The sequence below is a fragment of the Apis laboriosa genome, unplaced genomic scaffold (genome assembly GCF_014066325.1).
Source record: "Apis laboriosa isolate Shangri-la unplaced genomic scaffold, ASM1406632v1 scaffold112_cov148, whole genome shotgun sequence".
Taxonomy (NCBI): domain Eukaryota; kingdom Metazoa; phylum Arthropoda; class Insecta; order Hymenoptera; family Apidae; genus Apis; species Apis laboriosa.
Genome location: NW_025220865.1, coordinates 4,584,475 through 4,599,965, shown reverse-complemented (window position 1 = coordinate 4,599,965; position 15,491 = coordinate 4,584,475). Strand labels below are relative to the sequence as shown.

General features: G+C 36.8%; 1 protein-coding gene across 13 annotated transcripts in view; it reads right to left on the bottom strand.

The window, feature by feature from the left end:
• Nucleotides 1-15,491, bottom strand: part of LOC122714451 (CUGBP Elav-like family member 2) — a 506,303-nt gene that overhangs the window by 451,723 nt on the left and 39,089 nt on the right. For 10 of the 13 annotated variants that reach the window (XM_043935839.1, XM_043935904.1, XM_043935786.1 and 7 more), the window contains exon 1: nt 7,600-8,213. The exons of 1 other annotated variant lie outside the window; for it this stretch is intronic. Coding sequence is in view for 8 of the 12 variants with exons in the window: in XM_043935786.1 (XP_043791721.1) it covers nt 7,600-7,610 (11 nt within the window). In the remaining 4 variants the exon portion in view is untranslated. Of the gene's footprint in view, nt 1-1,912; nt 1,935-7,599; nt 8,214-10,543; nt 10,566-15,491 lie in introns of those variants that run through there. 2 more of the 13 variants (XM_043935864.1, XM_043935872.1) reach the window with 2 other exon arrangements.

The window sequence follows — 15,491 nt, the reverse complement described above, 5'->3', positions numbered from 1 at the left end:
GAGAGAGAAAGAGAGAAATAGAGAGAGCGAGAGAGAGAGAAATAGAGAGAACGAGAGAGAGAAAAAGAGAGAAATAGAGAGAGCGAGAGAGAGAAAGAGAGAGAAATAGAGAGAGCGAGAGAGAAAGAGAGAAATAGAGAGAGCGAGAGAGAGAAATAGAGAGAACGAGAGAGAGAAAGAGAGAGAAATAGAGAGAGCGAGAGAAAGAAAAAGAGAGAAATAGAGAGAGCAAGAGAGAGAGAGAGAGAAAGAAAGAGAGAGAGAGAGAGAGAAAGAGAGAGAGAGAGAGAGAGAGAGAGAGAGAGAAAGAGAAAAAAACCAACTCATAATGGACACACAGATATATATATGCATATATATTAGCACATATTGTATATATTTATGAGTGAGGTGAATTGCTTTCTAATTTTATCTTGATAATAAATACGCGCATTATGAATGGATATGCTAATCGCGAAACGAGAGCGTTGCAAGGATCGAAACGAATGGATTTGATTTTTCTTCACGTGATTACGTGGATGAATTTTAAATGTGTGAAATCTTGTGTTCCAAGTTTTTCTTTATTTTTCTTTTTCTAAATTTTGGTTTTTAGAAAATCAGGATCGAACGAAGAGAAATCGATCTCTGGGTTAATAAGTATATTTAATATACTTTGAATATGTTGTAAAATGCGATTTATCTTTTTTTTTTTTTTTTTTTTTCGAAGTCGTTTCTTTTAATATTCAGTTCACGAACTCGTCCCCATTACCTTCTCTCTCTCTCTCTCTCTCTCTCTCTTTCTTTTTTTTAAAATTAAATTATGGAGTTTAACCTGTTGCACACACCTCAATAGATATTAATATCGAATAATCTATAGATTGCATCCAACGATGTATCGATTAATTAGAATACGTAACGATTAATAAATTTCTCCTTTTCGTTTCGAAATTTCACCAGTTTTCATTCCAGATTTTTCTTAATTCCGAACGACACGCGAATGGTGGATGATAAACACTTACGAAACGAACAGATACGCTCGTGTAATAATTTTAACTCTGATAACAACAACCCATAAGTATTATCAATAGTATTACCATAAGTATCTATCTCATACGTAATGAAATATAAATATAGACTGTTGCAAGCTGTTAAGAAAGTCTCGTCTCGTTCGTTTGATTCTTCATTTTCTCGAGGCGATTTAAAAAAATGTTTTTTCGAAACCAATTCGAGAGGAACAAAAATTATTTCGCTTCTCTAATTCAGGCACTCTGTGGTGACGATTTCATCAAACTTTTATTGTGAATCATAGATAAGCAATATAAATAAATAATATTTGGAACACGATAATTGTACACGATTGCACAATTAACGATAAATGAAACTTTCCAAAGAAGTATTCGCGTTTTATATCCAATTGTAGATAGAAGAGTAATGTTATCACATGATGGTCACAGAAAATATTTCTTCCGTCACAGTTATTCATTACATCATCAAATTCTCCAAAAAAAGTGACGAATAACGAGAAATCTACGAATTAAAAAGAACGAACCAAAAAGTGTGCAAACATTATGGAACACAATATTGAAAATAAAAATCACATCTACGAGGAAATGTCACAAAAATATCTTTAAATCTCATTTTAAATAAAAATCAATCAAGCTCGACAATTTTCCAGCACAAACGAAATTCGATCATTAATTTTCAAACTAATTTCTGTGCAAATGTTATATAAAATAAATCTTTTTCATTATAAAAATTAATTTTCAGAGGAAATTCACCGATCGTATTCCTCGTTAAATAAATATTCAATCTCATAAAAAGGATAAAATTTTATCACACCCGTTACACATACGTGGAGATAACCATCTATCGCGATTTATTTACTCGAAAAAAAAAAAAAAACACTACCCTCCTCTTACTTATCCCAACTTACATTTCCACCGAAGAGCCACTTGACCGTTTGTCGTGATTTCGAGAACACCCTGCATACACACACGCGAACTCCAAGATAACGAGCTCGAAAGAAACCCCCCCCCCCTTTTCTTCGCTAAGAAGAAAAAGAGGAGAGTCGCTTCGCCAGTCTCACCGATACACATCACCTCCCCGCAACGAACGAAGCGCCAGCCACCACAGTGGAAAGCACGTATACCGCTTTCCTTCTCTCTCTCTCTCTCTCTCTCTGTGTCGGCGAAGACAATTCGCCTCCACTTTGCCCTATCGTTTCTCGCCGCGGTTCGCCGAGGATGGATCCGCGACACCGATTTGTCGTGGAGAGATTGTCGTCGTCGTAGTCGTCGTAGTCGTAGTCGTCCTCAGACGATCCTCCCTCCCTCCCTCCCTCCCTTGCCTTCTATGATTTTGGCACGAGGCTCACGTGCAACGATGGGGCGACGTGACGATCGGGACAAAGACACGGTTTTCAAGCGTGGCATCCACCGCACGTTCGAAACAACGTCGTTCCTCTCTCTTCCCCCTCTCTCCCCCTCCTCCACCCTAAATTCTTTTACCTTTGTCTCTCAGCCATTTTCTCTTTCGCGCGAGCGGATGCGCCATTCCTTCGAAAGGAGGGATCGACGGCGAAGCTTCTGAGATTTTGTGTGTGTGTGTGTGTGTNGTGGGGGGAGGGGGGGGAGAAGAGGGTAGTTTAACTGGAATTTGACAGTAAACTCGTTCGACGAGTTTCTTTGGAGAAGTAAGGATGATTTTTTTTTTTTTTTTTTTTTTTTTTCTTTTGATAAATAGTAAAATTGTAAAACTGGATGGGTTGTGATTACGAACGTGGATGGAAGGTTTTCGAACGAAATTTAAAATATTCGCGCGAACGAATTAGCAAACTTGTCATCGATTTTTAATCGATGAATGTTGTTGTGGTGAAATATAGCGATGCTAATTTTCGAATATTGGAAAAGTTATTCGAGCAATTTGAGCTTTGTATACGTGAATAAAAAACACGGTTAAAATACACAGTTTTTAAAATTGGAAATTAATGCTAAGATTTTAATACGACGTAATTGATACAAAAATTTTGCTACAAAAATTGATAAAAACGAATTACGTTACGGATTATAAAAATATCGAAATAATTAAGTAGAATTTCGTTTCATTTTTATTCAAATTTAAAAAAAGAAAAAAAAATAACAGTCAAAGTTCACCCTTGAAAATAATAAGGTGAATCGATTTAAAAATAGAAAATCCCTCTCTTTCAAAAAAAAAAAAAAAAAAAAAAAAAGAAAAATGATTTCACAATAGAGAAAGAATACTCGCAGAAAGCGTTCGTTATTCCTTCTTCCTGCACGAATTTCCACGAATTTCCGGGACGCGGTCCCATCGAAGCAGATGAGAAATAATTACTAGGCCGCATCTACTGCTATAAATCGACAGAGAGAATTTATTTTCTTACGATAAGTTGAGTTAGAATTCATGATCAATTGATGCGTGACCCCGGGGGGCTTATGAATGCCCCGCATACATACAGCTACAGTGGATAATTATTATTCGAACGAGTCGCGAGCTTCCCGTTTGTCGAGTTGGAAAACTCTTTAACAACGAATGTAATAACAATTTCAAACTCGAGGAAATATTATTCTCCGCGTCACGTAAAAAATCCACACGCCTGCATAATGAAACGTGGGAAAAAAAGAAAAGAATTAATAATCAATAATTTAATGAACGCTTTATCGAATTGACTTCTTCTTCGTTGACACTCCTCTGCGAAAAATTAGAATTATTGCGTACATGAATTTTTACCAACTTTTATTTCCCTCCCTTTGTTGTGAATATACGCACAAACTGTAATCAGATATTAATACGAGTAATAATTGATCGAATTCGATATACTTGACGATATCTTTCCAAATTATAATATTCCCCTCGAAAATGATAAGGAGTACAAGTGTGTCGTTTCAATTAATTAATCGAAGAACGCGTTATTATATAGATCGTTTGTCGAACAAAAAATTTCTCGAGGACGAAACACGTCGGCCATCCTTCTTTCTTTCTTTAGAATTATTGCACAGATGAATTTTTACCAACTTTTATTTTCCTTCCCTTTGCGTATATACGATAATACCCACAAACATGTCTAACATAATCAGAGTAATAATTGATAGAATTCGATATATTTGACGATATCTTTCCAAATTATAATATTCCCTTCGAAAATGGTAAGGAGGATAAGTGTGTCGTTTCAATTAATTAATCGAAAATTGTTATTATTATATAGATATAGATTTATTACATAGTCAGTTATTATATAGATCGTTTGTCGAACAAAAAATTTCTCGAGGACGAAACACGTCGGCCATCCTTCTTTCTTTCTTTAGAATTATTGCACAGATGAATTTTAACCAACTTTTATTTTCCCTCCCTTTGTGTATATCGACAATACGCACAAACATATCTAAAATAATCTGATACGAGTAATAATTGAATATCGAATTCGATATATTTAACGATATTTTTCCAAATATTAATTCCAATAATAATTACCTTGAAAATGATAATGTGTCGTTTCGATTAATTAATCGTCGAAGAACGAATTTCTCGAGACGAGAAGGGAGGGCGAAACACATCCTTCTCTCTTTCTTTGGAATTATTGCAAATTAGAATAATTGCATAAATAAATTTGTGAATTTTTATAAACTTTTATTTCCCTCCCTTTGTGTATATACACAAACATATCTAACATAATCAGATAGGCAGAGGAATAATTGATCGGCGAATTCGATATTTTTCCAAATATTAAGAAAGAATTTCTCGAGGCGAGGGCGAAACACATCAACCATCCTTCTTTCTTTCCTTCTTTCTTTCCTTCTTTCTTTCACCTATGCGCGAAAACATAGGTGGAACAATCGGCTCTTTGTGGCTGGCCTCTGGTGTCGGGAGGCGATAATTCACGCTCGCCACAGTTGCGCAACCTTGAAGGAAACGGGAAGAGGGGAGGGGGAATAATATTTACGATCGATGCCAAACGAGGAGACAACCGAAGGAAAAATATATAAAAGTGTTTCGACGGCGATGATGCAAACCATTGACAAATTTTCGTAACGACGAATCGTTGTTCGTAACGAAATTGTTGTTGTGTCAACCGAGGCGATCTAATAATATCGATACCGTTTCGAGCCGTCGTATCGCGCCTTATAGCGCGATTGGAGCTTCAAGGCCGTTGAAATCGCGAGCAGAAAATATAACACGAGGTTCTGGCTCTCGAACCAGTTACACGCTGGTAACGCACGGTGTAACGAAGATTCGATATAATCGTATATAACCGTCGAGGCTGAGGTGAACGAGGCGAGACTTGGTGAGAGGTGAGAGTGGTGGATGGGAAGGGGGGTTGGATGAACGGATCGCGAACCAGCGATTTTCGATATTGGCGGGCGAGGAAGCTCTCGAAGGGAACTCTAGATATTCTCTGAAAAAAAGAAGAAAAAAAAAAAAAAAAATTCGAATTCAACGCGAAATATAAAAAAGAGAATTTTTTTTCCCCTTTATAAAAATTGCGAAAACTGTCAAAAATTTCGCGATATCGGCTTGAAAACATAAGAAACTTTTTATCTATTTATTATCGAGTAATTGTCATTAAGCTTGATTACTTATGTTAAATTATGCTAAATTATGCGAAAACTTTCGACAAAAAAAAAAAAAAGAGAATAATATCGATTTCGAAAAAAAAAAATTAGCCGTTCGGTATTTGCTTCTTGCGAACAATGAAAAAAAAAAAAAACAAGGACGAAAATTTCGATCGAAAAGGAAATTTTTTTTTTCATTCCACCACTTGAATAAAAATTGAACGAATCGTAATAATGAATATTTGACAAGCATTGTTTAAAAGTTTATAATTCTTTGCGCTTTGTGCAAAGCGTATAATCTTTCCATTGCCCTCGTAGCCAACGGTCGATAATCGACTATTTTCTCGCGGATCGATATCGTTGGAAGGCTGGAGGAGCGATAAAAAAAAGGGGGGAAGAGGAGGAGGAGGAGGGGAGAGGAAGGAGAAGAAGAGGGAGGGGAATGTGTGACACGCGATGTGCGACACATTGACTGACTTAAATTGCAACACTGTGCAATACAACCAGTCAAGGTGACTGGAAGATATTATATAGTCGTCGATGCAAATGACACAGTTTGAACTCGAATATCGTTTACGCTTTATGCGCAATTTTCAGGGATTAATATATCGAGTCTCTTTGCGATGTTTGTATCTTAATACAAACGTTCGTTTCGAAATGTGTGTCAAATTCAATCGCGGGATTTTTAATCGATAAATCGATCGATTCTTTGCCTTCTTTGCCTATAATTATTAAAAACTATTTATCAGTGAAATTAATATCAACGGTTTTTATTCAAACCGTGTTTTTTTTACGATCTAAGAATACGAAATATAATTTCGAGAAAGGCTTAGAATTAAAGAATCTCTCTTTCTTGAAAATATCTAATTTATAAGGGTTAAGATATATAGATAGATTTTAAGGTTTAATTATTCAAAAAAAATCGAATAATTGTTCGATATATCGTTTAACGATCGAGTCGAAACTTTTTCGAAGAAAAAATGTATTAATCGACACGATTATTAAAATCACCAAAATCATTCGATGCTATTACTATTATTATCCAAGACGAGTTTAATAAAAGTGGAAGCTCGTGTACACACATAGGAGGACCGTGGAATATTATTGCATATGTAATCGTTCTTATCTACTAACCTCAAGAGTCATGTTTTGAAAACATAAATAGAATATAACCAGTCACGAAGTATACAAGAAATACGAGAAATATTAATCTCTCCTTACGAGAGATTAACAAAGAAAAAAATGAATGAGAGGAATGCGATTCGTGAAAATGTTTTGAAAACTCTACTTCGTGAACGAACGCGAAACTCATAAGAAGAAGAAGAAGAAGAAAAAAAAACGGAACGGAAAGAAAAAAAATAATTTCACAAGCCTTTCATCAAAAAGGTCTCGCTTGACAGTTTCACTCTATTATCCACGAGCACAGTTTCAATTACAACGAACGCGTATTTTCTCAACGACGCACTCACACACACAAACACACAAACATAGAAGTTAGAAATAAATTGCACTTATCCAAGGAAGCAAAATTCGATCGAAGGTGAATAAACGATTCGCCCGACGAGAATTCGAAACGAAACGAAATTTTCGTTTCCCGATCGATAAAAAGAGAAAGAAAAGGAATAACCTCGACGAATAAAGCGACGCGGCGTCTCGCAACGCGTCTATTTAAATTTCAACGAGATGATCGAGGTGACGGCGAGCCGACTTTCGAACACCCTCCTCCCGCGCCTATTGTAAATTTGCCCCGGGCGAAAGCAGCACTTGACACTTGTCCAAAGATAAACGGGGCCGGCGTTGAAACATTAACGAGATCTATCCCGCCGAATGCCGAGGAAGCGAAAATGTTAAATCGGTTGACAGAGCCGATTTCATTCTTCACCCGCTCGAGAGAAAAGATATTCCGTGTATTCCGTGTTTATCACCTCGATCACTCGTTCGTTCGTCGAATCGAGCCAACACCGCCATAAAAAGTACGGATCGTTGTTCCAAACGGAACACCTCCACCAAATCACCACGAAATTTCAAATCGAAAGAAAAGGTTCATACCTACCCGACAGTCATAATCCAAGGGTTGTCCCGCAACGATTATATCACACCGCGGCCTCCACGGGAACCAGGAAAGGCACTCCTCCTCCTCCTCCTCCTCCTCCTCCTCCACGTTCCCCGACCGACACGATCCCAACACTGGCCCAGTTTAACCGGCTGTCGAACACCGGGGGGGGGGGAAGGGAGGGAGGGGGGCAACCGAACGGGGATGATGATCGATCGATCGTTTTCTCACCACCGTTTCACGCACACCAGAAGATTAAAAAAAAGGAGAATATTTATCACTCGCGAGAAACGTTGGAGAACTTGGGCAGGCAGGCTTGTATCCCTGTGGATATAATATTCACACTATTCCTTCGACCGATCTTTCGTTGCTATTGTATCGTATACATTTACGGAACACGCACGTGCACAACGTGATCTCGTTTTCGGTAGAGACGAGAAGGAGAGAGAGAGAGAGAGAGAGAGAGGAAACGGGGTCGCGGCACACTCGCTGGAGCGAACAGGTGGGCGAAACACGGGATCACGGAGCGAGAGCTGGTGGCCACGCTGTGTATATAGAGAGGGGAGGGGGGACACGCGAGTCTCGTGAGATTCGTGAAACCGGCAAAAGAGAAGACGCACGCGTCGCGACGGCTTGACGTCGACTGAGGAGACGACGGATCCGCGCCGCGTCGCGTCCGTACGCCCCTGCTCAGCCCCCACTCGGCCACGCTTGGAGGCGCCACCGACGCTCTTCCAACCCCCTCTGGCTCTTCTCTCGCTCGTTCCATTTCCTATGTCTGTTCTCTGCCTTGCTGCTGCTGCTGCTGCTGCCGCCGTCGCCGCCGCTGCTGCGTCTCCTTCGCTTTCCACTCGTGTATACGCGTGTATTGAGGCTCGGTATCGGGAGTGATGGGGTTGATGAATTCCCTTCTTCTCCCTTTCCAAGTGCTTGGGAAGGAAGTTGGCAGGAGAGACTAGCGATGGATAGTTGTTTCTCGAATTTTCGGGTTTTTTTCTCCTCCCTCAAGATATCTTTCGAGATCTTGGATTCAAAATTGGTAAATGAGGAGAGAAATGAAGTTTTTTGCTTTTTTCTGAGGAGAGAATGGATTTCGTGATATTGGGCAAGAGTTGAAATACATTTACGATTTAAATTGATCCTTCAATTGGAGAAAGTGTATTTTTGATAATGTGACTGATATCAGCTTATTTTTATCTTATAATCTCTTAAATTAATTAAGACTGGTTAAGTTAAATTGACTGTTTAATCAATGTTAAAATTTATGAAATATTTTTTTGAATATTTTATTACGTTTAATAATAATAGTAATAACGAGGTTTTTCTTCGAAATAAAAATAAAATCCTTCATCGATAGCGAATGAAGAGGTTAGATTGAAACAATAAAAGAATTTTTTTTTTTTGCCTAAATTATTAGGGGCAAAAAAATTGAAACAGAAAAGACAGGTTTTCGATTCGAAAACTTTCTTAACTCGAATTCCATTGGCCGGATATCGTGAGGTGACACGAGGGCCGATCCTCGTGTGAGAACGGCGTCATCTGATACCAATGACGATTGCCAACCCAGCCGGAAATGCTAATCGTGGCGTGTCATGCAACTTTTAAGAGGCGGATGGCCATTTGTCTCACGTGTCGATAGTAGTTGCACGCATTTGCTAAGCGATTTGATTCCACGGGTCGATTGTGCCCCTCCCTCCCCCCCCCCTTCCGTGATGGGACGCGATGACGCGTTAATGTAACAACACGTTGCACGATACGTTGAAAGATTGCGTAAAGAGACGAAGCGAAAAAGTGGTTGGAAACAGAGATTAATGGTTTTATGATCGAGTCGAGTGGCATTAACACCCCTGAAAATGACAATAATCGCCGAGGCTGTTATACTATGGTCATCAATATTTGATGTTATTCCTCTCTATTTTAGGTTAAATTAGATTATTGCGGAAATGAAACGAATTCTTGATGTTTAAGGAACCAACATCAAGCTTATTAGTTTCGTCGAAAATAGTATAATTTGAATAATTCATCGAGAAGCAATGTTAAAATTAATAATAATAGGTTGATTATTACATTTGATTAATTTAATTTGATTTTTTTTATAATGATCCTATTCGAATCAATTATCTCCGCGATAAGAGAATTGATAAATTAATATTCAAGTTGCATTCATCTGCTTTTGAATTTCGAATCGCGACTAAATATTATTTAATCGTACATTTATTTATCAATTTTATTTTATCATATTTATAAATATCGGCTATTTCATGCGCAACAAATAATTAATTATCACAAATACGATTCATCAAAGACTATTCTCCATCGTTTGAGAAATAAAACGAGGCACCAACCAATGGAAAAAAAATACTCATACTCCAATTCTTCGACCATCCGCAAACAATTTACATAACGAATTAATCGGCCATATTCCACTCGCAAGTTAATGTTTCTACAACCATCTGTGGCAATGTAAATAAGCTTCGCGCTGTTGACATTATTAGCCACGTGTGACCTGATTACGGGTTCGGCCCAATTGTAAATTACTTCGAATATACTTGCACGCGGATATAATTCACCATTCACGGCCAGGATTATCAAAAGAAATCCTTCAACGACTTCAAATTTTAACGATTGAAGTTAAGAAATAATTAATTGTAACATTTATTCGAATAGTCGAAATTATATATATATATATATTCGAGCATTTTTTAAAAATAAAAATTATTCGTTAAAAGAAACTGAAATGCCATCTACATTATCCTCATCGACCCCCTTTTCTTCCACTACCTTTTCTTTTTCTCCAAATTCGGCACGATTCCGATCGACGAAATAATTTCTCCCGCGGTTTAAGAATAATTACACGTCGAACTACGATCCACGAAGAACTCCAATTACGCGCGCCACCAACGTTTTTACACGAGACAAATTTCATTACTATGTTAGTACTTACTCGAGCGCCATCTGCGATCGTTTGCCGGACAATAATCCTTCTCACCATCGAGTCATTATTAATCCCAAACTCCCTTTTCACCGCTCTTTCCTTTCCTCGAATCCCTCGATCTGGCAACTTTAACTTTTCGATCACAATCTCAACCTCACGATTCAAGAATAATTAACACGATGATCCGAGAATTCCAATTACACGCCGCAACGTTTCTGCATCGAGGCGCGAGTTTCATTTCGCGAACTGTTAGCACTCTCGCGAACGACCTTAAGCGCCATCTACATCGCATCTCTCGAAACAGTGTCTCCGCCACCTTATAAAGTCTCGCTCTACTCCTTCGCTTCTCCCACCACTTTCTCCTCGAGTCCTATCCCTTCCAAATCCCTCGGCTAACGCCGTTCGCGGCTCTCTCGATCGCGATCGAATAATTTCACCGAGTTGGAGAGCAGACTTTACGCTCGATCCGAGGAAGAACTCTAATTACGCGGCGCACGAGGTTTTCGGGCGACGTTTCATTATGACGTTAGTACACTCGCGCGGATGGCCCCGAGAGCCATTTGTCACGACTGTCCCAAGTTCCACCATCCCGGCTTTAATGTATCCGTGTGCTCCACGACGACGGTTGGTTCCTACTACTACCGCTGGCATCGCCTTTGGTGCAATTTTCGAATGACAATGCGCCCGCCACCAGCCGGTGTCCCCTGTCGGACAAAATGGGTTTACACACGTATCGCGCGGCCGAGACGTGTTCCCCGGGCTAAGCCATATTGTTCGATAAGACACGAGACACGAGTTTGGACGAGTGAAATATCTCTTCGTCGGACCCGATACCACCTAAATATTGCTATAACGTTCGGTCAATGTAACGACTTTTTCTGATTTTTTCAAATATCGATTTTTCTCCTTTTTTTTTTCTTTTTTTTTTTTTTTTTTTTTTTTTAGGAGAATTTCGTTTGAGAAAATATAATATAGAGCGATTCGCATTCATTTCGATTTTATATACGGTACGGTATTTTTAAATTAATCGAATTAAAAGTATTATTTATTTGACGAATAATATTATACCGAGAATTTTGTCTCGTTCGTAATATCGCAAAGATTAATTTCAAATTATAAAGTGATGTAATATGTAACGGGAAGTGATATTTTTAATATCATGAGAGACGATATTCAATATTTTATCCGAAACGAATTATGCAAGCGATCTCTAACGATCGCGAGTAGAGCTATCATTGAATAATAATACTTCCGCGAAATCTAAATAACATTCCTCCAACGATAGATAGATAGAGGACGGGGAGGAACACAAGTTTTTCTCCAATATCTATATCTATTTCGATAAGCAAGGTTCGGGGGCACGAGATAAGTAATTTGTAAACAGAATGAAATCGGTGTTCATTGACTGATCCCGGGAAGAATTGCTCAAAGAGTTTCTTATAAGCATTGACGATTTCCAAACATCAATAACGTTATATTTGAAGAGTTGGTTTACTTAGAAGCTGCTTAGCCGACGCTCTCTCAGAATTCATTTTTCAATCGAATTAATTGATCAACTTTTCTAAAATAATCTAGAAAATTTAAACGACGAAGAAATAATATATTTTATCCTCTCTCTTTCTCTCTCTCTCTCTCTCTCTCTCTCTCTCTCTCTCTCTCTCTTTCTTTCTAATAGCATAGTTGATTTTTCTTTACATTTTTCTCAAAGAATCACTAGTTCGTTTTAAACACAGTTTTCTTAACATATTTTAATGGATCTAATTAATAACGTTTGATACGAATATATCGAAATTTTTTGAATTTTCTTCAAAAATTACAAGGCATTCGAAAGCAAGGATCGATCGGATAATTCAAATCGAAACAATAGTTTCAATCGAGACGGTATCCCGAATTATGAATTATTTTTCGTTTACAATAGATTAGATCACGGGTATAATTGGCTGCTAATAACTGTAATTGCATTGATTGCTCGCTACATATCAGAGGATCCGCTAGTACAAAGGAACTTGCATGCGCGGGATTCCGTCTGGAACGATCGATCAAGCATCCCGAATTTCGAGCGCGTATCCATTCGTTCCAATTATTTTCCTCTTTTTTTCGGTTCCAAACCGAAAAATTGTACTCGCAGCAAAATTTATCCCCGCGAAAGGGAAAGATCTCTCGCGAAATCTGTTGCGAATTGAACGAAGAAAATGATCGAAAGTATGGCTTTCAATAAATAGAGACATGTATTTGGAATAATCTAACGTTCCCCTATTCATATCAAAATATTCGTTTCATTCGTCGAACGTTTTGAAATTATGTTTTAATTATCGAAACGCTGCCAATTCATCCGTGACTTGCAACCACCAATCAGCAAATACAAATAATGATATTATATAGCATCTCTAGTATGGGGCAGTTTATAAAAATTGATCGTAGTTATCTAGAATTGTGAGAAAAATTTTTATTATTCGGGACGATATTAAATACGAAACTTTCGTTTTCTTTTATTAATTAAATTATATAATAATTTAAAAAATATATAATAATTTAAAATTAATTAAATTAAATTATATAATTTTTTTTATATATTAATCGAAGCACTCTTTTGTTTTTGGATACTTGTTGTATAGTTGATTAGTTCAAAGGGATAGGAAAAGGCAAGGAAAATATAAAAATATTAATTTCTAACACTCTGTCCTTTTCTTTCCATTCTCTCATCTTCTTGTTTCATCTTTTAAATATTGTTATAGAAAATAAGAGAGAGATCCAAAAAATAAAGATCTTTCAGATTCAAGCATTCCAGAAACTTATTATATTTTATCTTTTGCACTATAATTGATTAAAAATACTTTCTACCACTTTTCCTTTTTCTTTCCATTCTCTCACCTTCTTGTTTCATTTTTTAAATATTCTTATAGAAAATAAAAGAAGGATCTTTCCCAGATTAAGCATTCTAGAAATCATTTGCACTATAATTGATTAAAAATACTTTCTACCACTTTCCTCTTTTCTTTCCATTCCCATATCTTCTTGCTTCATCTCTTAAATAATCTTACAGAAAATAAAAGAACAATCTTCCCAAGATTAAGCATTCCATTTTACCCATTTTATCCATTTGCACTATAATTGATTAAAAATATTTTCTATCACTTTTCCTTTTTCTTTCCATTCTCTCAGCTTCTTGCTTCATCTTTTAAATATTCTTATAGAAAATAAAAGAAGGATCTTTCCCAGATTAAGCATTCTAGAAATCATTTGCACTATAATTGATTAAAAATATTTTCTACCACTTTCCATTCCTTCACTTTTTTGTTTCATCTTTTAAATATTCTCAGAAAATAAGAGAACAATATAAAAAAAAACAATATAAAGGTCCTCCAAATTCTCTACTTTGCACTATAATTGATTAGTTCAAAGAGGCAAGGAAAATACTTTCTACCACTTTTCTCTTTTCTTTCCATTCCCATATCTTCTTGCTTCATCTCTTAAATAATCTTACAGAAAATAAAAGAACAATCTTCCCAAGATTAAGCATTCCATTTTACCCATTTTATCCATTTGCACTATAATTGAATTAAAAATACTTTCTACCATTTTTTCTTTCCATTCCCTCACTTTGTTTCATCTTTTAAATATTCTTACAGAAAATAAAAGAACAATGCAAAAAATGAAGATCCTCCAAATTGACCATTCTCTACTTTGCACTATAATTGATTAGTTCAAAGTGGCAAGGAAAATACTTTCTACCACTTTTCCCTTTTCTTTCCATTTCCATATCTTCTTGCTTCATCTCTTAAATAATCTCACAGAAAATAAAAGAATAATCTTCCCAAGATTAAGCATTCCATTTTACCCATTTTATCCATTTGCACTATAATTGATTAATTGATTATTATAATTGATTAAAAATACTTTCTACCATTTTTTCTTTCCATTCCCTCACTTTGTTTCATCTTTTAAATATTCTCAGAAAATAAGAGAACAATATAAAAATAAACAATATAAAGGTTCTCCAAATTCTGTACTTTGCACTATAATTGATTAGTTCAAAGTGGCAAGGAAAATACTTTCTACCACTTTTCTCTTTTCTTTCCATTTCCATATCTTCATCTCTTAAATAATCTTACAGAAAATAAAAGAACAATCTTCCCAAGATTAAGCATTCCATTTTACCCATTTTATCCATTTGCACTATAATTGAATTAAAAATACTTTCATTTTTTCTTTCCATTCCCTCACTTTCATCTTTTAAATATTCTTACAGAAAATAAAAGATTAAGCATTCCAGAAATTCCATTTTACCCATTTGCACCACAATTTTCTTTCGTCAAAAATTCAAAAATACCACCAGTCAAAGATGACTTCATTCAAATTTATCGTTTCCTCCGAATTCCACCTTCTTAAAACCTACTATCCAATACCAACTGCCCGAAACACATCGTGCAAATTTTCCATACACAAGTTGATGGATCTCCAAGCAGGAAGGAAATGCGGAACACGTTCCGCAGCCGTCTCGAAATTATTTCATCGCTGAATTGATACACGAGCCACCTCCTCGTCACGTGTTGTTCTTGCTTCTCTTTCGTACAACCACGTCGAATTATTAAACCTTGCCAAAATGATTAGCAAAGTGAATGGACGGATCCCCCTAAACCTCAACGACGACGACGAAGGGATGTAAATCAGGCACGTCTGTGATCCTTTGAAAAATCGTGATTCGACGGATTCTCGTTTAAAATTGCGACCACTTTTACTTTTAATTTCTTTAATTCGCTTGGAATTTGGAAATTTGGCATTTGGATGGATGGAAGTTTTTCCAAGTTGTGTAATAAGGGTGTGCAACAAGGGTGTGGAAAGGGTGAGTGGAAACTATTTTCAAGTTTTTCTTTAACGTTATCGTTGCGTTTAGAAAGTTGGTGACAAAGTCTTTTAACGCGCGTTTTCATGGTGTTATTTGGGGGAATTTTTTTCA